This window comes from Engystomops pustulosus, chromosome 5 (assembly GCF_040894005.1).
Source record: "Engystomops pustulosus chromosome 5, aEngPut4.maternal, whole genome shotgun sequence".
Lineage (NCBI taxonomy): Eukaryota > Metazoa > Chordata > Amphibia > Anura > Leptodactylidae > Engystomops > Engystomops pustulosus.
The window spans coordinates 167467776-167492145 of NC_092415.1; the positions used below are offsets into that span (position 1 = coordinate 167467776).

The 24370-nt window shown below is 39.1% G+C and overlaps 1 protein-coding gene across 1 annotated transcript in view; it reads left to right on the forward strand.

Moving 5' to 3' along the window:
* The window catches only part of HIBADH (3-hydroxyisobutyrate dehydrogenase), a 78628-nt gene that overhangs the window by 48501 nt on the left and 5757 nt on the right, over nt 1-24370 (forward strand). Inside the window, exons 5-6 of the mRNA XM_072153723.1 lie at nt 14150-14283; nt 14371-14447. Coding sequence (XP_072009824.1) covers nt 14150-14283; nt 14371-14447 — 211 coding nt within the window. The remainder of the gene's footprint in view (nt 1-14149; nt 14284-14370; nt 14448-24370) is intronic.

Consider the following 24370-nt stretch of genomic DNA (forward strand, 5'->3'; position numbering starts at 1 on the left):
TGCCAAGACTTTCTCCTGTGCCCCTTTTGCCATGACCCTTTTGTCGTATTACTCATAAGTGTCTAAAATGTCTTAAACACTTGATGAACGTGACACAAACTGTTTCGTGATTCAAATTACTACAGAATTCTGTTGTAAACGGATTAAGTCTGCCACTAATGTATACATGTCGCACCTTTCCCTATTGCATTGGTGCAGTGGCCACTAGGTCTTCGTGCTTGTTGAGTTGGTCAATAGAAAAATGCATGTGCCCTGGACGACTCCTAGCCAGACGGACCTCTCCGTCCACTGTGATGCTCTCTTGGATTTAGATGCCCTTGAAACTTTTGCAGTGAGAATTCTTCTTCCTATGACAACTTGAATTTCAATGTATGTTAGTATGTATGTTGCAGTATTTGTATTAGTCAGAATAGATATTTTTTGTAGGTATAAATCCAGACGAGGAATTTCCAACTTTTCGGTTAAGAACAAACCTACAGAAACTAGTCTGTAGTGTTATTTTGTGTCCGTGTTATTCTGGGGGAATTTTTATTTTTTTTTAAAAATAATGTTGCTTTAGTTAATTGACGAGTATTTATCTATGCAAAGCTCTCGAAGCAACGTTATCCAGGTCCCAAGATTTCAATTGGGTTGATGCGTGGACTGTGACTGGGCCAGTGCAACATCTTGACTTCTCTGAGCATTTCATGGTCCAACATTAGGATAATTTTGTCAAGATATTTATTCCTGGAAAGATTGTCAAATTTCTTAAATGTTTTTCACTTGTGAATACTTTTTCCTACTATAGAATGATTACTTCAAATAGTTTGCACATGGTCTTATAACCTTTCTCAAGTTGACCCCACATGGGTCAGTATTTGGGCCACTTCTTTTTAATATTTTTATTAATGACCTTGTAGTGGGTTTTCAATATTGGCATATGATACTACCTGTGTAAAGTAATTAATACTGAGGTCGATAGTTTAGCATTAAACTATTGGGATTTGTGGGAGCTTGAGGGGTGGGCAGAGAAATGGTTGATGAGCTTTAATGTAGATAAATGTAAAGTTATGCACTTGGGCCATTGAAACAAAAAAGTATAATTATGTTCTAAACAGTCAATTACTTGGTAAAATTGGAGCTGAAAAAGACTTGGGGGTATTGTTGGATGGTAAACTTAATTTTGCTGATGAGAGCCAGGCGGCTGCTTCTAAAGCAAATAAAATTATGGGATGTATCAAGAGAGGAATAAATTAAATACATAATTTTGCCCTTATACAAATCCCTAGTCAGACCACACATGGAATATTGTGTACAGTTTTGGGCACCAGTGTATAAAAAGGACATAGTAGAGATGGAACGGGTGCAGAGAAGAACGACCAAGGTTCTTAGGGGATTGGGGGGGGGGGGGGACTAGAATACAATGACCGATTACAACATTTGGGATTATTCAGTTTGGAAAAATCGATGACTGTGGGGAGACCTCATTACTATGTACAAATACCTGAATGGGCAAAACAAGGATCTCTCCAAAGATCTTCTTATACCTAGGCCTGTGACCAGGACAAGGGGGCATCCTCTACACCTAGAGGAGAGGTGGTTCTACCATCAACATAGACAAAGATTCTTTACTGTAACAGCAGTGAGACTATGGAACTCTCTGCCACAGGAGGATCTTATGGCGGGCTATATGCACATGTTAAAGAGAGGCCTGGATGCCTTTCTGGAGAGAAAAAATATCACGGGTTATGGGGAAAAACATTTATATTTAATTCTTAAAGGTTGAACTTGCGTCTTTTTCCAGACTTATATACTATGATACCATGATACTATGATTTGCTGTTACTTTATAATTTCTGATAAATTTTCTTCTTGATACTGTGTCAAGACATGTCTGAATGCTCTACGTCTGCAAACTGCCATAACTTCATCTTTTATAGAGGTGGTCACACTTGCTGATGACATTAAGCCTCTTAATTCCTATGGCAGCAGAAAGGCAGCAATCATTTAAATTGTATTGAGGAACGCAATTCAAGCACAGCGGGGGAGGAGTTTATCTTTATTGCAACTGCGTTTATTCCTGATCCCTTGCACTTTTATACAACCAGCAAAGTTTTTTTACCTGCTAAACAGATGTTGCTTATTCCTGATCACAACCTCATTTGCGTTTGTGAGAAACTCTTCCCGCAGTACTTGAATTGTGTTTCTAAACATTCAAAGGCAGCATCTGAATATGGCCTAAAGGTCTACTTAATTTTCTATTCACTGCAATTTAAAAAATTTTTTGATAAGTAACGACATGGTGTAATTTCTCGTGAAGGTGTTTATCTGTGCTACAACCGGTGCTCCGTTCATTTCTTCTAAGAAAAATGCAGAGAAAAGACTGCATAAATACTTCAGAAAATAGAAATCTATAGGCGGTCCCCTACTTAAGGACGACCGACTTACAGACGATCTCTAGTTACAGACGGACCACTCTGCCCCTCTGGTGATGTCTCTGGATGTTACTACAGTCCCATACTGCAATGATCAGCTGTAAAGTGTCTGAAATGAAGCTTTATTGATAATCATTGGTCCCATTACAGCAAAACATTTTGAAACTCCAATTGTCACTGGGACAAAAGAAATTTTTGTCTGGATCTAGATTGTACATAAAACATACAGTTCCAACTTGCATACAAATATAACTTAAGTACAAACCCAAGGAACCCTTCCTGTACGTAACCCGGGGACTGCCTGTATACAGGCGGTCCCCTACTTAAGGACACCCGACTTACAGACAACCCATAGTTACAGACAGACCCCTCTGACCTCTGGTGAAGCTTTTTAAATGCTTTACCATAGTCCCAGATTGCAATAATCAACTGTAAAGTGTCTGTAATGAAGCTTTATTGATAATCCTTGGTCCCATTACAGCACTGGGGCCAATTTTTTTTTTTTGTCTGGATCTACAATTAAAAAATATACAGTTTCAACTTGCATACAAATTCAACATAAGAACAAACTTCCAGACCCTATCTTGTGCATAACCTGGGGGCTGCCTGTATTGTAAAGCCTGCAAGAAATATTGTTTTTGGTTTATAAGGCAGCCTTTCACAGAATAAACCTCCTATACTGCGTCACAGGTCAGAGCCCTCGTTCCATTATACACATGGCTTGCGGAAATTTGCATTGTCTAAGCTGTCGCCTCCCTTTCTCACCATGTCTAAAATTCCCCCACAAGCCTGCAGCGCGTCCCTGTGCCACAGCCTGTGCCTGTATCTTCTCACCCAGCGCCTGGTTAAGTGGCATGTTCTGTGTCCCAGCAATCCATCTTGTCTGTGAATGTCTTCACAATGCTTTGCGCCCTCGCTGCATTCTGTTGCTTTTTCAGCAGAAGCTCGGCTATTGTGATATTTATCTGAATTCAAACAAGGCTAATTAACAGCGCCGCTGACAGGTGTGGTGATCGGACTTTGACTGGAGCTTGATGGTCATTATGGGTAAATAATGAACCAGGTCTGCAAATGCAGCAGCTGCCAACTTGGGACAGAAGAACGACTATTGCTTCCAATTTAAGGATCTATCGACCGCTCGGCTGCTCCCTGCAGATCTTCTGCGGAAAACTAATGTTTTCTGCTGCGTTGTATTGAGGTTTCAGCTGTTTTTGTATACAGCCCATAATTTCCTTCTTTAAAATTTAACTTAACTCATTATTAGGCTTTGAGTAGTAACAGTGGTGAAATCTGGTGAGCTTCTCCTTATAGTGTGTGTATTATGTATATAAGTGCCTATAAAATTCATATGTTATAAATAATTTTACATATTTTTTTTTTTGTAATCCTCAAACATTGTTTTCAATTTTTAAAAAAATCTTTTTGCAGGTTATTTTATTTTTTGGGACTTTTTAGGTGCATTTCTGCTTTTACAAGTAAGGCCTTATTCACAGGATAGACCTAACTTGCTGTTCTGTGTCGGTGATGAGACCACCACAGATCACGAGAACCATGGGTCGAATGTAACCCTGTTGGACCCCTTGTCGTTCCCCGATATGAGCGTGGCAGCCGGTCTGTGTAGGTCGGCTGTATACAAATAAATGGTGCACGAGTGGCTGCTCTGCTCATCTCAAGGAGTGATGAGGGCTCCAATGGTGGTATATTGAACCCCTCTATTCCCGTGAGATGTGGGGGTCTACAGGATAGGGCCTAACTTGTTTTGTGGGAAAACCCTTTTAAGAAGTTATCTGGTGGGTGTGTCTGATGCAGTCTTTCTAAATGTATCTTTCCAAAACAATGTTTTTTTTTTCCCCCTTTATTTTGCAACTTTATTTTTAGAGCAAAGTAGAGACCTTAAACAAATTATTACTGTGCCCATGCTTTGTCTCTGTTTTGCAGGGTTTTTTATTTTTATTTTTGCGACTAGGTGCATTTATGACACTAAGCATGGGGTCAGTTGTACTTCGTTTTGCACCTAAAAAATCTCTAATTTGCTCTCTACTGGAAAGATACATTTAGGAACACTGCAACAGACCCACCCACCGGCTAACTTCTTAAGACCCTGGTGTAGTCAGGGAGCAAAAATGCACCTAAAAAGTCACAAAAAAAATAAAACCAACAAAAGATGCATAGCACTGATAAAGTATCTCGACCTCCGCCGACGTTAAGTCACAAAAGAAAACAAATGATACATGTGCTTCACTGAGGGTCATTGTCAAATGACGCTAGGTAATGGAGATCATGTGGTCCTGGGAAGGGGAAGCGTTGGTACCAAAGCAGTTAAGAAATGGGTGCAGGGACTGTGATTTGTTTGTTAAAACTAATTGGAGACACTTACAAAAAACACTAATGTTTTACTGACCAGACTATCCCTATTAATATGTTTATTAACATAGACCTGGAAGAGATGGCCTGGGGTAGGCAATGCTATGGTAGTAGCAGGGGGCAGTATTTTATTCGTAGATACATGATGTGGCCATTACCAAGACTATCGGTAGTTACTAGGATTTTGCACTGATGAAGGTGGGTTGGCATTTTCATTTTCCTGCTAAGCCGCAAAAAGGCACTAATTTACCACTTGTAGCAGAGAATAAGTATGAATAACTGGGTGGCTGCCTCCTCCAGCTCAACTGGAGCCCAAACCCCCTGTACTGGCATCTGTGTGGGATAGGGCTCCTTGGCCTCTGTCCCCAAAGATATGAATCGTGCATGTTTCACTAGCTGCTTTATTTAAGGTTTCCTGCATTATCCTCCATCATAGTCCATTTTGGGCGGGAGAGGTGGGCGTTCTGTATTAGGGTCTGCTCTTGGGGTAGGGTCTCTGGTATTCTAGTCAGCTCTTGGGGGGGGGAGCAGAAAGGGGGGTCTCCAGGTACATGTTATCTTTGGGCTCTCTGGTATTATATGCCTGCTCTGGTGGGTCTCCATAATTACAGTATGCTGCACATACTGAATGTGTGGGTATATTCTGTATGTATGTATATTCAGTATGTATATGCACCGTGTGTGTATATAGTGTTTTTATGCTGCATGTATGTATATATATGGTCAGTGTATACTGTATGTGTGTGTATATACTGTATGAGTTTGTATATACTCTGTGTATTAGTGTATAAATGTATGTGTGTGTATACTTGTATGCATATGGGTGCGACTATAAACCTGTCTGTATAAGGGTACATTCACATGAATGTATGAGGGACGTATACCTGGCTGCAAATTTGCATCAGGATATACTTCCCTCATAGGCTTCTATGGTGCATGGCTTGTTACGGTGAGCACAACGAGTACTCACTGTTTCGAGCCGTGGCCGCAAAAGAGATAGTGTATTCTATCTTTGGCCGTAAAAATGGCCATGCGGCTCTATTCTCTATGGAGAGGGGAGGGGTGAGCCGCTATCATCTCTCCTCTCCAGCACGCCAGACGTTTAAGTGAATGCAGCCTAAATATGTATATATTTTTTTAAGGGGAAATAGCTGGGCCCCAACCTCTCCTAGTTACGCCCCTGGGCTGCTTGGAGGTCTGTATTGGTTATTGTACCAATATATTATGATGCAGTAGTGGTATTTAGGGTTACATTTAAGCTGTACTGTGTTTGCTTGTTTGTTTGTTTTTTTTGGGGCGTGTCTAGGGGGCTGTTTACTAGTGCGGCCCCTTGAAGTTGAGTGGTATGACGATGCAACCCTCAGACCGATAAAGGTTGTGCACCCTGCCCTAAAGTAGGGCCAGATATGGGAAATTTCACCCTCTCCTTTACATATTGGATATTACATACTCTGAAGTGTAAAGGTTGTACTGGATTTCACTTCCTACTTTGGCGCAGTAAATAGAAAGTATTTACTATACTACTTGTAAATCGGGTAGAATATTAAGGAGGAGTCTACAAATATACTGCATTTGTTTCTATCTGCCTTCCCATACCATAGTATGACCATACAGTTTTATTGTGTAGCTTATATCTTACAGGTTTAGAATGGAAATATTTATCTAAGGCCTCAGTGTATTAAGAATTGGATTACTGGTGCAGCCATTGATTTCCTATACTGGCCATTGACCAGCGTGTGTTAACAAGGGTTTATGTTATGGTGGTTTATATTCAACCAGATCATCCCATTGCTGAGCATGTGTGCAAGTCGTTCGTCTGTGTCACCAAAACCCAAGAGGACATCTGACATGGAGTGTGCATCTAAAACCGTGATCACTTACAAATCAAACATGGCACGCTCTAAACCGATTGTGCACGGCAATCGCTGCTAAAAAAGACAACTAATTGAACATGATAAAGTGTAAAGTTAATTAACACCCTTAAATTTGTTGATTGCTTTCACGGGATTATATTGTTCCTTGAGTAGCAGCTTTCAGTCCCAGCTGTCGCCTGGTTAGCGAATGTCGCTGGTAAACAATAGAGACACCATAATACGTCGTAAATGGTCCCTGTGACAGCAGCCCCTTGTGAGACTGCATCTGTAGAAAATGATTAGAACAATTGCATTTTAAAGATGGTTTAGACGCTTTGCCTGGTCCCATTGGCACCTCTTTTTGTGAGTCTGGTTAAAGCAGATTGGATCCTTTCAGGAAACGTTGTGATTTAGTGTTTAGGGTGGCACAGGGTTAAATGTATTTTTCTTTGTAGTGTGATTAATTCTGTACATTTTTGGATATCAAAGATCTATGTCCCCTTTACTCCCCAGACAATGAAAGCATACCATGAATGTACCTTCACTACCTTCTTCTTTTCTAGTGGAGATTTTTATCCAAGCTGACTATATTTTTCAGATTTAGTGAGGTTCCTTTATTTTGACCTTAAGCAGTTTTTTTCGTGGGGATATTGTTTTGTGGGTTTTTTTTTCTTTAATATCATTGCTGGCAGTGCCTGCAAGGTGAAGTTTGTGAAACTTTCTAATCCACTGTATTATACTGTAAAACCTTAGCTTTATCTGTGTCAAAAGCATAAGCCAAGTACATAAGGCCTAACACTAGCAACAATATGTGAACCTAAAAACTGCAAAGATCTGGTGTTATAAAACAGGCCAATAACCAAATACTCTAGATAAAATACTCTAGATAAAATACGTAAAAACTGTGCGTACAGATACAGACCACCAAAAGATATAGGGGGCTGAGAACTCTCCCCCGCTAAGGTGCGGACTAATCCTAATAAACTAGCAATGGGTACACAATATATTGGATATGAAAAAGTATAGGAAAAAACGTCACCTTCGTGTGCGTTGCCGAAGGAAGCCGCACTGCAGCATGTCAATTTATGCTGCTTGTTTTCTCCCGTATTCAAGGTTTGCTATGCAAACTTCAGAAAAACTGCTTCCGTTCTGGTAGAACATTAATTTTCGTTGTTTTTAATGATGGAAATTTAGCAGCAGATGCAACCCAGGTCACATCTAAGGTCTCAACTGTAGTCAACGAGGTTATATACAATGTACTGTATAGCAGTGTGCCATGCTTATGATTGCCATAGGTCTTTTGTTGTGTTCACATTGGCTTTAGGAGTTGAATAATGCAATGGCTTTGTGATGACTTAACTTGACCTTACTTGCAAAATTGTTCAGCCATTGGATGCCATTGGTGGGCTTATATTTTGCAAAATGCAATTGTGTCCTAGTGTGGCTCTGTGTATAGAACCGTATACGACACAACAATTACCAGAAATAAATAATCCTAGGAATACTTGTTTTTGATAAGCTTGTGAAATTTAAGGTTAGCCATAGTTGATGTATTCGGATGGATTATTTGTTTTACATATAAGTGCAACCTATGGCCAAACAATAAATGGGATTCAACTTTCCTAGGAAGTCATTCTCAGTCTTTGCTCAATAGCTCATGTGAAAGGCGGGAAGAAAGAGCCCTCCTTACAGAGACTTTGCCAATCGAGGCTGCCATGCAGGTGTGTGGAGACTTATAGCCATTGGTACTTCTCTGGGGAATTCTGAGGAATATACAAATACATTTTCTAAGATGGGCTAAGGAAAACACTGCCTCTGGGCTAACTTGGTAGACTAAGAAGCCTAATGATATGATTTGGGTCAATATAATATATCTTCTCCAAAAAGAACAGATTCCCAACTGTAGGAAGTTCTTCCATTGTATTTGACAGCATTTCATTGTATTCGCATCTCTTCAGTACAGCATGGGGAACTGAGGCTTTGATTAGGTCAGTGAAGTTAAAGCTTTACTTACGGATACTTTGCCAATTAAAGGGGTTCTCCAAGGATATAAAGTTAACCTGTATCCTGTGGATAGGGATTAACTTGCTGATTGTGGCAGCTCTTTGTGAAGGGACCACCCCGGATCACAAGAACAGGGGTCCTCTTTTCCACCAAGATGAAGAGAGCAACCAATCAGGCATGCGCTGGCTGCTCCATTACTCTCTATGGCGCTGTAGAAAATAGCTGAGCGCCTTACTCGGCAATCTATTAAAACGCCACAGAGGTAACTAGAGCAGCCTGTGCATGCGCCACTGACTTCTCTCCTCATATTAAGTAAAGTGAGGGGTACAATGGATCCCTGTTCTTGTGATCCATGGGGGGTCCCATCACTGAGACCCCCTGTGGATAGAGGCTAACTTGTATGTCACTGGAGAACCGCCTAAGGCCGCCTTCTGAAAAAAGGCCCAAGAATTTCTTGTTCCAAAATTTGTGTCTCAAACTTAATTACCCTAATTTTAGAAATCCATTTGGTTTCTGAGACTTATTCCTTCCATTAATACATTGTCAGCTGCCTCTTCATCTGCTTTAATTTAGTTGTTTATTTTTCCCATTGGCAGTTTTCATATCAATGATACCTGCCATTTTATACAATGCTCCATGTGTGGTCTAAGCTTTTCTTTTATCTTGTACATTTATGCTCTTCTTGAAGCACTCTTATTTTATTGCCCTTAGCAGCAGCTGCCTGGCATTGGTTTCAGCGGGTTGGTATGTTTAGCTTTCATATTATACGTACTGACCTTTTGGGATGGCAAAACGCTTTGAAACTATGAAGATCTACAATATTTACATCACCATCTATTCAAACTAATTTTTTTTAACAAATTCCTCCCTGGTTACTAGGCTACTGATGCTGATAATGCATCAAAACCTGGTCTTTGTAAATGTGTAAATGACTATTAGGCATATGATACCTTTTTAGTTCAGTCTTACAATCCCCATCTTATGGACATAATTGCTAACACAACAACTTGTCCAGATGGTAGAAGTGTGCCTCAGTCAATTCTTGCTCACTTTTGGCCCAATTGTGGCTATTGAATTTGACTCAATAACCCTCCCAGTGGGATTACAGTACAAGCGTGTTGTGTTCTCTGTAGAGTTGTATAATCCATTTGTTCTACAAGCTGTACACTATAGTGAATTCACCAAGATAACATAATGGAAGAGTGTGTCCTGCAACACCAAAAGAAATTGACTTCCATTACCATTGACTTCCCCAATGTTATATTGTCTGCATTCTTTTTTCCTTTTAAATAAAAATATGGCCCCAATATAAATGATCTCTGTATGGTGTATATGATCCTTTGTGACATTGAAAGGTATTTCCCATAATGATCCCTATCACCACTTACCTTTGTATAGCGTTAATGTTCAGATTTCATGCTTATTAGTCCTTTTTGGGCATTGTCTTCAGTAGATGGGGGTTAGCACGGGGAACACTGACCATCCAGTCCTACATGAAGCGGGCTTTATGGCATTGCTTTCTAAAATGGCCACTTTCTCAGCAGTTTCGGCAAACTTTCTGAGGACTGGACCAGGCATAGCCTTAGTTTCTGATGGACATTATCATTGGGAACCGCTTACTTTGCCAAATTTGTCCTTTTGTTTTATTGATTTTGGTCTGCTGAATCACTACTTACTGAAGACACCTAATAGAACCTACCTTTTTGGAGATTTTCTGACCCATTTGTCTAGTCATTACAGTTTTGTCCTATTTGTACATATTTGCAGGTACAGGCAGTCCCAGATAGGGTCTGTAGGTTTGTTCTTAAGTTGAATTTGTATGTAAGTCGGAACTGTATATTTTTATCATTGTAATCCCAGACAGAACTTTTTTGATCTCTGTGACAATTGGGTTTTAAAAATGTTGGATTGTCATAAGAATCAATATTAACACTAAAGCTTCATTACAGACACCAGTGATAACTGTTATAGCTGTTTATTGTAGCCTAGGACTAAAGTACAATAAATTACCAATATCCAGAGGTCCGTTTGTAACTAGGGGTCGTATGTAAGTCGAGTGTTCTTAAGTAGGGGACCGCCTGTATTCACATTTTGCCAATTTTTGTTTCACGATCAGTGACACAATTTTCCCTTGCTGTCTAAAATTTTCCACCCATCCACAGATGCCATAATTAATTGCCAAATTTTATTCCTAAATTTCCAAAAGTCTTGGGCAAAGTTCACACTTGAAACTCAGTTCAAGCCCCACGGGGAGGAGTCCTTGCCAAATGCAGCTATATTTTTAGAAATGGTGACAAAAGAACCCAACATCTGTTTAAAATTCCATATTTTATAAAATCCATTCCAAGAATTCATTTGTCATTTTTGCAACAACTTTTGTACAAAAGTTAAGGCAAGATGAACATATGTGCGCAACAACAGATCAATATAAAAGTGTTGAACTCCCTGTAGCCAGGGATTTTGTGTACTCCAGGGGGGAAAGGGTGCTTGGAACACGGGGCACTGGTCCGGAAACCAGGGAAATGCCACTACAATAAAATAGATTGGAAAAGGGAAGGAAAAGTGAAGAATTGAGGTTTAACAGAGCTGTTACGTTTTTAGTTAAAAATGCCATTAACATCTATGTAAATTTTATGTAATCCGTTATGGTCAGTTTGTCATGGTTCTGTTATCAATGCGTTTTTTCCAAAGTTTTTTCCAAGTACTGCAACCTCCATCACTTTTTTATGTAAAAAAAACGCATGGATAACCGATTCCTGCCTAAACGGAACATAACGGATGACATAAAATTTACATTGACATCAATGGGATTTTTAACTAATGCATTACCCATCCGTTAAACCTCCATTCTTTACTTTTTTAACAGAGGTAAGGAACGTCAGTGTGAAATGAGCCTAAGGACACCATAAAAAATGTAGTTTTTAATTTTTTTCCTTTTTGGATGAATTCCGTTTTTCATTGGAGTGCTGGAACCATCCTACTTTGTTGCAATATGTTTAAAAAATAGTAAAAATACATTAGAAACTGAGTTTTAATGGAGAGACTGGATTCTTTTTGTCTGCAATTCCTGGTGGCCATTGGTTGACCCAAATTGGAAAAACGTTTTTCCAGTTTACAAGGCAAGACACTATTTGGTTCTAGTTCCTGAATGCAAGATTTCAAGTCTAAACGCATTTTCGAGTTGCTCCTCCCTGATGCACTTGAATCACATTTGGAATCTTAATTAGCGAACAGCTGATATGGACCTAAATCTTTTTGTTTTTAGAATATATTGTCAGTAAAGAAATGTATTTTCCTCCAGTGAATTTTGTTTAGAATGTATCTGTGTTCTTCGGTGTTCCTAGCCTGAAATGATTAATTGTTCTTTTTATACTGCCGGTTTTTCTTAAGTAATTTTATTTTTTTTCCAGCTATTTACAACTTACGTGTTTGTATATCTGAGGGAGTGCAGCTGTCAAAAAATTAACCAGCTGCGAGCCGTTGTCAGCATTAATTTTGCTCTAATAAATGGCTCTCTGTAGCTATTTAGCGGCCTGTAATCTAGATAAAAAGCTGTTGACCTATGATGGATAATACCGGGTTTTGTTTGTAAGATCTGGCTTGAATTGTCATCTTAATTTGTTTCAGGTCATATCACAGGATTACTTTGAGTTCATTATTATGCACTGTGGATAAACACAGCTAGAGGATCAGTAAAGTATCATTGCCAGTAATTAATGGGCTGTTTTTCCCAGTCAAGTAGTGTGAAGTGAAAGGGAACAGAGAGAGCACTGGAAAAGAACACTAGGCCTCCGGAATACCTTCTGAAGGAATTATAGAATTCCGTAATCCCTTACTTTGTAAACATTTATGTCCGAACATATTTATAATGCATTTACATTTCCTAATCTCTCTTCTCCATCTGCTGTTGTACAGTAATGGATGTAAAAAGGAGACTGAGGCGGGACTGCTTGGGATGATAGTTTGATTTACTCTGTCGAATGATGTTTATGATGGATCTGCTTAGTGTGCAGACTATATAGTTAACACTTTTTCCTGCCTCTTGACCTGCTTAAAATAATATTCTGTTATCTTTGAGTCTATTTCTGAGTACTGTGGAATTTTTTTTTTTTTAATCGAATCCCTATCTTTGATATGTTGCAGAGGAGGAAATTTACTTTATTTAATGGACTTCTTTATCTAAAATCTGATGCCGTAGTCTACCATAGGCACATGCATCTAAAATCCTCAATACTTATTTAGTGGCTGTTTAACCACTTTAGCTATTTCAACCAAAAGTGTGAGGCAAGCAAACTTAGTCTGTAGTTTAACTAGATTTATTGGCCTGAATTCTGGTCAGCTGAACTGTATGAAGCATGTTTGTTCACCTCAAATGAGCCATGTGTGGGATAATCCATGTGTCATATACATCAGCCCTAATATTTGCATTACTTATCCATTTATGCTGGTCCCCCATCCGATCTATAGCCAGTGAGTGGTTGCAGTGTCAGATGTTCATGTTGCCTGAAAAGTAATGGAATTAAAGAATACCTAAACTTTCAACAAGTTGCCGAAATGAATGGTGCAGATGATTATAGTAAACTTTATTCCTGTGTCCTTATTTTCCCCCCGCCTTTCTTCCTTATTTAAAGAAAATCTACCATTTGATTGATGCATTATGAACCAAACATACCTTTAAAACACAGATGCAGAAACATATTTTGTTTAATTCCTGAGCTGAGTGGTTTTGCTGAAAAAACAATAATAAAATTCAGGATAATTTTGCTCAGGAGAATGATGTAATCACTGACAGGCAGAAGTAATTAATTGCTGCACCATCCCCCTGCTACTGTGTATGAGTGATCCAGCTCAGGTTGATTAGTCCTGTCTGGAAAGTTCAGGAAGCTCTTTGTAATGTGTTTTATGTACTGCAAGAAGCATGCAATCCACCTTTCCCAAGGTCCTGAATGTCATTGTTTTTCAGCAAAACCGCTCATCTCAGGGATTAAACAAGATATGCTTCTGCATCTGTGTAGCTAGAACTCTCTCAAGGTATGTTTGGTTCATAATGCACAAAATCAAATGGTAGGTTTCCTTTAAGCAGTTTCTGTAACTCTATCTCTCAGCTGTCAGTGGATACAGGACACCGATAAAGGCCCCTGATAGTGTCCAATTAATTAATGGTTTTAGTCCCTAAATAATCTGAGAGGAATTCTCTCAGGAAATATTCTGTAGGTATGTAAAGAGTTAATCATTAGCCTCTTTATCTATATGAAGTGAATGGACCTCGGAAGGCTTTCAGTTACACTGCTCACTACAGGAGAAAGAAGCTGAAAAATGGCACAGAGAAGCTACTTTCCTTAATGAAGTCTAATAGTGTTTTCTAGTATCACCTGTTCTATTCATTTCAGCTGTAGAAATCAAAATTTCTTCAAAGGTTTTAGCTATGCTTTAAGCCCTTTATGTATGGGCGAATCTCCTAATTGTCTTCAAAAAGCACTATACTGATCCTTTAACCTTGTTTTCTACTACCAGGTGTTGGTGCAGCTAGATCTGGAAACCTCACATTTATGGTTGGAGGCGTTGAACAAGAATTTGATGCAGCTAAAGAGCTTTTGTCGTGTATGGGAGCCAATGTAATCTACTGTGGAGAGGTTGGCACAGGGCAGGTAGGATTATCTTTACCTGTTTTGCTGTTAATTTTCTACAATATATTGTCTTTTGTCTTATAAATGACTTTATGTATGTATTTTCAGGCAGCAAAAATTTGCAACAACATGCTTTTAGCTATAAGTATGATTGGTACAGCAGAGACTATGAATCTTGGTATCAGGTATGTACAATATAATACAGTATATGCTTACCTACAACTTGTGTGCCAAGTCCAAAGTGCCTTAATAGAATTCCATTTTACACATTAACCAGATCCATCAATTGTTTGAGTCAATAAGCACAGCCCATTAAAAGTCCATTACTTTCATTGAGACTCATCAAGAGACAAATCCATAGTCAAACACTATACTTTTACCACGATTTGACTCCAAAGGCATGTTAAATATTTTAGCAGTCTGCGAGTCTTAAAGGGAACCTGTCATCAGGATCACACATTCTTTCCTATTTACAGGTTCCCATAGCCTTTTTAATATTCTTTCCCAATCTGCTTTCATAATTAACATTACTGCTTCCACTCACTTTTAAAAGTTGATTAAAAAATTATACCTGGCTCCCTGCAAGCAAACTGCATTGAGTCACAAGGGTGTTGAAGTTCCTTTATCATCATCATTGTCTCTTCTCTGCCCTGATAGCTCTCTCCCTCTTCTTCCCTCCTGCATACATGCGCTGACAGAGATTTGCTTGAAGCACAGCGTCAGCTCACGTCTGTAGGGAGGAAACGGGAAGGAAGAAAGGAGAGAGGTACCAGGAAAGATATTGATGATGATTGCAGACTTGTAACATGCCCCTGTGACTCGGTGCAGTTTGTTGGCAGGGAGCCAGGTGTATGTTTATATGCTTTTAAATATGAATGAACGTAAGAATGTTTAAAGGGAACCTGTCACCAGAGACCTCATTTTCACTAGAGACAGGTTATAGAAGCCCTTCACACCAGCAGTGCAAATCTGCCTTTCTGCCTTTTCTATGAATTTGCATTACAACCTAATTGTGTGATATAGCTTACTCTTGCTCCCTGACAAAATCCTGGGGTCGTCACAGGGGCTGGACTTGGTTTGGATGTATTTCAAAAAACATGTGGCTTGTCTGTGTTACTCACTCCTCAGAGCTTGGCCCCCACCTTTGTGCTCCTGTCTAGCTCCACCTCCTGCTTCTTCTCAGAGGTCACAGCCTGGTCAACCTGACATCAGTGGGGGAGGGACAGAGCTGTACAGGAGCACAAACATGGAGGACAGCCTGCATTATATTGTAATGCAAATGCTTAGAAAAGGCAGAGAGGCATTTTTGCACTACAGGTGTCATGGGCTTTTACAATCTGTCTTTAGTGAAAATGAGGTCCCTGGTGACAGGTTCCCTTTTAATTCTAATTTCCAACCTTCTTTTTTATTAAACAGCCCATAGGAACCTATCAGTAGGTTAAAATGTGTGATCCTGGTGGGTTTCTCTTAAAGGGACCCTCAAACTGGGAACAACATTATGGAGAAAAAGAAGGGCAGAGCAGAGTCACACTTAAATGTTCACTCCTGGCTTGATTGATATCCCATAGGACTATTAAAGTCTTGGTAGCATCTTCTGAAGGCAGCTTATAATGATGCATTAATCCTATGGTACGTTATTCAAGCCAGTAGAGGACATGCAGCAGTTGTCAGGGCACAGTTCCATCTGCCTATGTTTTCAGAACATCTCATCAGTTTAGTGGGGACCAAGTGACCGCACCACCAACAATCATTTATTGATGGCCTTTTCTGATTAAAGGCCATCAAAATGAATTAGCAGTAAAACCTGTTAAGGTATGGGAGCCCAAGTAAGAAAAATTTCTTGATAACTCTTTTAAGATGCATAAATTTACTCCCATGAGGGTGCATTCACACGTAGTATTTAACACATGCGTTTCAAAGAGAACTGCAACAGTTGAATATAGATGTGCCTAAATAAATTGATGTTAACATTTGCGTTTACAAAACATGCATCTGTTTGTTGACGTAATGTTAATGTGTGCATTTGTTAACATCAATTTAATTCTACAAATCTCTCTTTAGCTGTTGCAGTGCGTTTTGAAACGCATATGTTAAGTGCCACCCTCAGAGGTCGAAAGAAATCAGTTGGTTATGGTTTTCTGGGAAGTATGAAGGTGGCATCTCTAAAATTCTAACTTACCTGCGTGTGCCAGTAGGTACTACAGATTTCACTGTGGAACAAATAAAATCTTTTCTTGTGGTGTTTTTTACTTGATTCTGGTAGGTTTGAGGTTTGATCCAAAAAACCCTTTCCATTTCTCTCTAGCGGCTCTGGTTTGCGATGTTGATGCAATGAGTACCTTGTTCTTGTGGCTGATTGATGTTGTAGTATCCAGTTCAATGTCCCAGAACTCCTCATCACAGGAAATTACAGAAACCTGGTTTCAGCGACCTGATGGGAAATCTTTAGGCTACAGCCTCAAAATGACAATAATTTTCAAAATTTCTCTACCACAGTATTGGGATGTTGGGGTGATTGTCACTATGGCGCACACTGATAGTCAAAATTGATTCGGAGAGTACTTCACAGCAAATCTGTTTATTGGTGTCTCGGTAACACTTGTCTTGTGTTACCGAGACACCAATAAACAGTTTTGTTGTGAAGTACTCTCCGAATAGATTTTGACTACCAGTGTGCGCCATAGTGACAATCACCCCATCATCCCATGCATCTGATCCAGACTGGTGTGGCTACTGCGCTCTGATGATCCCGTCAACAGGCAGCACCTGATTGGTACTCAGTTCAAGCCTTCCACTAGCGTTGTGCCTGTAACTTGCACAACTCTATCTGGTGAGCCCCATTCTTTCCTCCCCCATCTGAATTTGTCCATTGTTGTACAAACTACTACTCTATGAGCGCTTTTTGGTCTCTCCCTGTTCGCCTTTCCTATCTACCACAGTATTGTGTGACCATTAGTTTTTGAGAGGCATTATGACACTTTTTTTAATTACCGTAGTTTATATAAATTTCCAACATTTCTTTGAGTGACCTCTAGTTTGAGCAGCGTATACTTCGCAAGGTGGCAACAACAGATTTCCAAAAGTAGAACTGATGGGGAAAAGGAATGTCATTTCCAGAATCGTGGCCCCAAACATACTGTTCTTAAAAAACATTCCTCCTGTAAGGCACCAAAATGAGTGTTCCCCATTCGTGTTAGTTGATAAAAGATCAAGCTGAACTTTAATATCTGATTTCAGAATAACTGTTCTAATAAAACATGTTTTGGTCACAGTGATAGTATGATGCAGAGCTGTGAATGATCTATGTAGAGGGCTCACATGTTGAGCCCTCCTCAGTGGTGGGAGTTTTCTGTAATATACAGCAAACCCCAAGTCTGTATAACACCCTGGATTGGTGCTAGCACCTTGTTTTTGATGGTCGCTACCTGTGACCTCATTGGGGAGCAGTGATCAGTTGCCCTGACAGCCTTGTATCTTTGTAAAACTCAAGGCTGTATGGTTTCTGCAGTTTGCAGTTTTGCCATATATACAGTAGTATTGCAGTATATGGTAGGAATGATGAGACTGTCTAGGGTTAAAGTAAACCTGCGGTTCTAGGAAAAAAATAAAAAAAGTTAAAATTAAAATCACCCCCCTTTCCCTAGAACTGATATAAAAATAAACAAACTGTAAAAATCATAAACATATTAGGCATTGCCATGTCCAAAAATGCCAGATCTATCAAAATATAAGAACTGTTCTTCCCAGTGGTGAACCCCATAATGGAAAATAGAGCCAAAATTTCAGAAAAGCAACTTTTATGCCATTTTACATCACATTAATAAAATTGAATAAAAAGGGATCAAAAGATCACACAGTCCTCAAAATGGTAATGAAAATGACAGCTTATCTTGCAAAAAATGACGTATTACACAGCTCCATACACCAAAGTATGAAAAAGTTATCAGTGTCAAAAGATGGCGTATCCATTATTATTTTTTTTTTTTAAATGGAGACCACAAGAAAGTGACACAAATTAGTTTTTTCTCCATTTTCACCACATTTGGATTTTTTTTCCAGCTTCTCAGTACACGGTATAATAAATAACGTCACTGAGAAGAAAAAACTGTTACGCGGTAAAAACTGAAAAGTTCTAGATTATTGAAGGTGGGGAGCAAAAAATTTTTTGAAAAAAGGCTGCGTCGCGAAGGGGTTAATAGATCTGGAAACATTTCTAAGGTTTCAGTCCATTTTTATATACATTTTTTTCTTTTAGTGTACTTTCAGAATGTTTATTTGATTTTTCTTTTATCATTATTACGGTTGCAGTTTTCCTTGAAGATTAATCTGCGCAGTACTGTAAATGGCTTATACACACTGATGACTGTGTATATTTCATACTTAGACTTGTCTATTAATTAACATCCTGGAAATTGAGTTTTTATTGAAGTGTGTAGTTAGTAAACTATCTTGCACAATTTCCTTGTCAAAGAGTAATTGAGATAAAATAGAAATTTGTTTTGCATCAGTGATAATTGGTTTATCAATATCCCGAACATTGTAAAATTGAGTGGGAACTAGTTGTGGGAATACATTTCGAAAGCATATGAGGAAAGGAAGCAGGGAAAATACATTTCTGCCTGGAATTAATTTCAGTTCATACATATATGGTAATTTGTTTTCATTTTCCATATGCTTCCATATGTACCTATATATAGATAGCTAGAGAGAGTTGGAGAGCATACAGCAACACGTGTGTCTTGTTGGAAAAGAGGACCAATAGTCCTGGTGTCATTTTAAAGTTGAGAATCTCCTTTTTCAAAGCACAATTATATTGTTTGTGTGCTATGCAATTGTCTAGCTGCAGTTCACTTTCCCAACCATTTTTCACTGAGAATTCTCTTCTAGGTATCAAAGTATGATACCTATGGTTCTCCACCTGAGGGGGCAGTATTTTTAGTGGTGTATATATTTAATGTACTTTAAAGAAAAATAAGTAATAATGGTTGGAATTATGTGTAATGGGAAGCCATGACTCCTGTCTAGCTGATTCTACTACCCTTTTATCTGGGGCAGCATGCACGGTCTCAGATTATTTTGCTTTTTGTAAATTAGTTCCACAAGGCTAGCTTTAATCTTATCATAGTTTTATCTGTCTCCCACTGTTATATAAATCAGAATTTGTGTCAGAATATTTTGAGGTGAAGAACTTTAAAGGGAGGCGGTCACCAACTTGAGACTTGTTAAACTACAAAATCTTCCTTATATGTCCGGATTACTGGTTCTGGTGTTTTCTTTATAGCCGGCCATGCTACAGAATCACAGAAAATGTGTTTATATTCCGGGCCTTCCTCCAGTCAATGAGATGGGGGTTCTCCCACCTGCCACGCCTTCTTAGGGACATTTCGGTTGAGAACCCTCCTCCTTAGGCGACTCCCTGTCCTGCCACGCTCTCCAGCATGCGCTATCCGCTTGTTATCTCTGCTCTGGCCCTACACGTACCTGGCCGAAGACACTGTGCATGTGCCATTTTTCAGCCCATCGGGAACTCTGACGCATGGCTACATTTTGTAGTTTAATAGGGCTGAAGTTGGTGACTGGTTGCCTACCAGGGCTTTTCCGCTAAGAATATATTTTATTATTTTATTTATTTATAGAGACCCAATAATTCAATGGTGTTGTACAATCAATAAAAGTTCACATTTATTACATTAAGACATGAACAACTCCAAGCACCAATACAAAAGTTGGAAGAGGACCCTGGCGGTGAGGGCACGCTTGAACGGGGGGGGGGGGGAGGGGTAAAAGGAGACATGAGGTGAGAAAGCAGTGCAGTTATTTTGTATTGTAGGCAATGCTGAACAGGTGGGGTTTTCAGATTTCATGAAAAGTTTGGAAAGAGGGGACATTTTGGTAGAGCGTTCCAGAGTATGGGGGTGCACAGAAGAAGTCCTGTATACGGTTGTAAGAAGAGCGGATGGTAATAGTGAGGCTGAAGTTCCTGTGATGAACGAAGATTACCAGTGGTGTGGTATTGGCTTATGAGTTCAGAGATATATGGAGGGGACAAGTTGTATATGGCTTTGTAAGTCATGGTTACTATTTTAAATTGAATTCGCTTTGCAATGAGTAACTAGTGGAGAGACTGCCAGAGGAAAAGTGAGGAGACAGATGGATCACCCGGAGAGTTAACAATAGATTGGAAGGGGCTCTATAGAGTTGTCTGGGAGACCACAGAGAAGAATGTTACAGTAGTCCATGTGGAAGATGATGTGGCGGGAGATGATGATATTTGGCCTTTTCTTACTGAAGTTGTCTTGAGTATTTATAGCTCTTTTACATTACTAAGTCTCCTTATAAAACTACCTTCCTTACAAATATAAGCTGCAAGTGTCAGTCTTCCTATTCTGTCCAGGAGTTACACCAATACCTTTACCTTGTGCCATTTATTGGTTGCCCATTTTGGTTCACTTAAAGGAAATCTACCAGTTATAAAAAGTTAAAAAAAACAAAAAACATACTGTTCATCTTGATGCTGGTGCTTGACTTTTCTAGTCTTGACACGCCGGGATCACCTAAAAAAAAGAGACTTGTAATTATCAGAATCAAGCACCAGGGACAAGATGTCCGGTTCTTTGGACTGCTTATTATGCACAACCCTGCACTTCCCTCTCCCACCATTGAGTTAATAGGATGTTGTGGTGGTTGTATGACTGAAGAGTGATTGATAGTGGTCACAAGTTATGTGATCTGCTGGCTGTGGGTCTGCATGACACAACAGAAGGACTGGAAGATGACAGGGTAAAGATTGTGTTTATTCAAAGCAGGCATTCAGCTGCGGTCGGTAAACTGTTGGTGTTGTGGTGACTGACTATATGATGAGTAGTTGGACGGAGTGGTACACCAATTCAAGAGTTTGCGCATAGGACTTCAACTACAAAATTTGGAGGTCTTTCTTTAAAGTTAAATTACAAATTAAACAGAGGTTTTTAGATGCAGGTCATTATTCTGAAATTCCATCCATTTGTCATATTTAAAGTCATCAGGGAATATTCCCTCTTAATATAAGGTGCCGTAAAGCTGAAGGTCCTCAAACCACAGACTGAAAGCCGGCAGAAGGGACACCTCCTCCATTTTCCAATAAGCTGGATTCTATTCCTATATGTAGTTATTTTTTGAATCACTATTTGGTTTTTTTTCATGTGACATTGGGTCGAGCTTAACGACGGAGCCATTTTCAACCTCCTTTTAATTTTCCTATCCATTGACATTTGGTGCTCACTCCACTAAAGGAGCCTAAGGATCAGTTTATTATAATTTTGTTTGCTGTCAGCCATAGAACCTATTACATTTCGGGAACCCGCTCGATCCGCACAGCTTCATCAACATCAAATAAATACCAAAAGAAAAATAAATTGTCTGTGTTGAAGGAGATGATCCCGGCAGAAAACTAAAAAAAAAAACCCTACAAATATCTACGCCAAGTTTTCCCAATTAATTATGGCGGTAAAAATTTACTGGATGCCACTAGGAAGACTCCAATAAAGCACGTCAGCTTATACTTGCACGTTTTCAGGATGACATATCACCCCCTCCTAAATGCTTATTTTCTTTTGAGAACCTGTACAGTGTTAAGCCCTTTTTTAAAGCAAGTGTACCATTAAAAGAGCAAGCAGGAAGCGTTTTGCATTTTATCTTTTTCTGTATTTTTCCTCCTGGTTTCCACATAACTGACAGTGAAAATTAGACATGGTATTAAAATCAGTTACTGAAGTCCTCTGTCTTCCTCTAAGACCAAAGCATGTAATGGTCTAAAGCCGGCTGGAATATAATTGTCATTCAGTACGAGCCTTTCCTAGAAAGTCATGCTTCATTGGAGAAGACTGAGTTTCCATTTGAAATCAACAAATTAATCCGAGACAGGTATCTGAAAGGGCAAGTTTAATAGGAAGCAGCTACTGGGCTCTCAACCATGATAAAATGTTATTGCTGTTCCCCTGTAAATTGGCTGGGAACATATGATACTTTCTGCATAAGAGGCCCATTGCTGTTCGAGAGATATACTGCTGAAGCTATCAAAATGATGACAGTCTGTCAGTCCCCATAATAGGCTGCCAATGGCTTTGCTGTGTGAGCGCTACTGTTTACAATTGGGAACATTCTCCCAGCAGTAATAAAAATAACATAAAAGAAAGCCATTATTGTTACAAAATATGAAATAAAACACTGAATCGCTTGTCACTTTTTCAATGAGGAAAAATGGAATAGCGAAACTACTTTAACAGATTAAACAGATTTTTTTTTTTTTTTTATCCCTCCATGCTTTGATTTCAATATAATGTTTAATATAAAAATAATCATATTATAGGTAAGGAATCCTGATATACCTAGGATATGCATGTTTCTGTATCTTTGTCTAATGATATGCCACCAGTGTGGTAACCAAGTCATGTCAAAGCCAAGCCCAAGGTAAGGGACTCAACTTATTCATTATAAAAAAAAAAAAAAAAAAAAAAATTCAAAATTACATTAAAATGTCAGTATAACGTGTTTCGGGCTCTCGCCCCTCGTCAGATACATCATGTGTCATCATATGCCGTATAATGAGTAAGTTGAGTCCATTACCTTGGGCTTGGATTTGACATTACCTGGATCTAGAAGCACCATCTGAATAGATTACTGCTTTTTGCCATTAAGTATCTTCAACAACGGCGTATCATCTCATGGAGTGGTCTACTTGGGGTACCAGAACCAGCGTAGTTTTGTGTGTAGTTATACTGTGCGTATAAACTGTAAGATAATATCCAAGGCATAGTCCTCCGATCTTTCTTAATGGTTTCCTAGAATATGATATCTGCCCAATGTTTTATCAACCAATTGCAAGGATGTAGGATGGTTTAAAGCGAGGAAGGAAGAGACTAATGGAACCTTGTGGGAATTTCTAATGCTACTTCTTTAGGAGTTAGGCAGGGGCTACCATAATCTGACCATAATCTGTTCCTGGGGCCCACCACTGAATAGCTATTACAAATATATCTGCATCACAAATTCCTTAAAAATGGCTTACAAAAATTTCTTTCTGGCCATGGCATTGGACTCCGGTTTTGGAAGCCCTGGTAGTAACTTCATCATTGGCCCTGGCCTTGAACTTAGGCCTTCTTAGCTCTGTGAGCCATACCACTTTTATATATGCTGCGTGAAGTAGAATTGAACATTTTTAAAACAAGCATGTATATCCATGTATGTGCAGTGTTTTTTTTTTTTTTTTTATACCAAGAAAGGGCAAGTAGCCACATCCTGAGAACCATATACAGATCCAGGTCATATTGAAGCATATATGTATCCTATGATATGTTGGTAAATATTGTTGTTGTTAAACTGTAAAATAGTAGCACATTTCGGACTGAAATGCATTGAAGATGGTTCCTTGAATATTCTTTGGGGCTTGAAACACCGAGTTAGTGGTGACATTTATGAATTTTTCCAGCACAGATTTAGCAGTCAATATCTTTTAGTTGTATTGATCGGGAGCCCCTATTAGCGAGATGCTTAGATGTTCAGCACATAGAAGCTTATTTATAATTGTAGGGTATATTTATTTAAAGGGATGAGCGATGCCGCTCCATTACTGTGACAGCATCCGATAAAATACCGCTCAGCAGCTTCAGATGGGCAATATAAAACAGAAGGTTTTGTAGTCTGGATTCAGAAACCATTGGTTATACTTTCACAGGCAGACAGAGGTGTAACTGTAAAGCTCCTTGGTCCCAACGTGAAGTAGGCATTTAGAAATGTATGGCAAGACTTGGACATTATGGGGGCGTTTATCAGGGCTTGGACGCCAGTTTTCTTGACGTACAAGCGCTGAAAAAAAAATCACAGTTCCATGCGAACTGCCAAGAATTTCAGAAGTTAAAATAAAAAGATTTTCCTCCAATTTATTTGAATGATCCCTGTGTTTTACTTCTACAATTCTAACCTGTATCTTCCATCCTTTTTTTGATTTTTGGTACCAAAATAGCCCAAATTATCTTATTATTTGCTTAAGCAGAGAATCTATACTGGAAGTTAATTTCTCAGCTGCAATGAACATGATTTCTTGCCATAATCCTAGCGGTAGAACAAATGA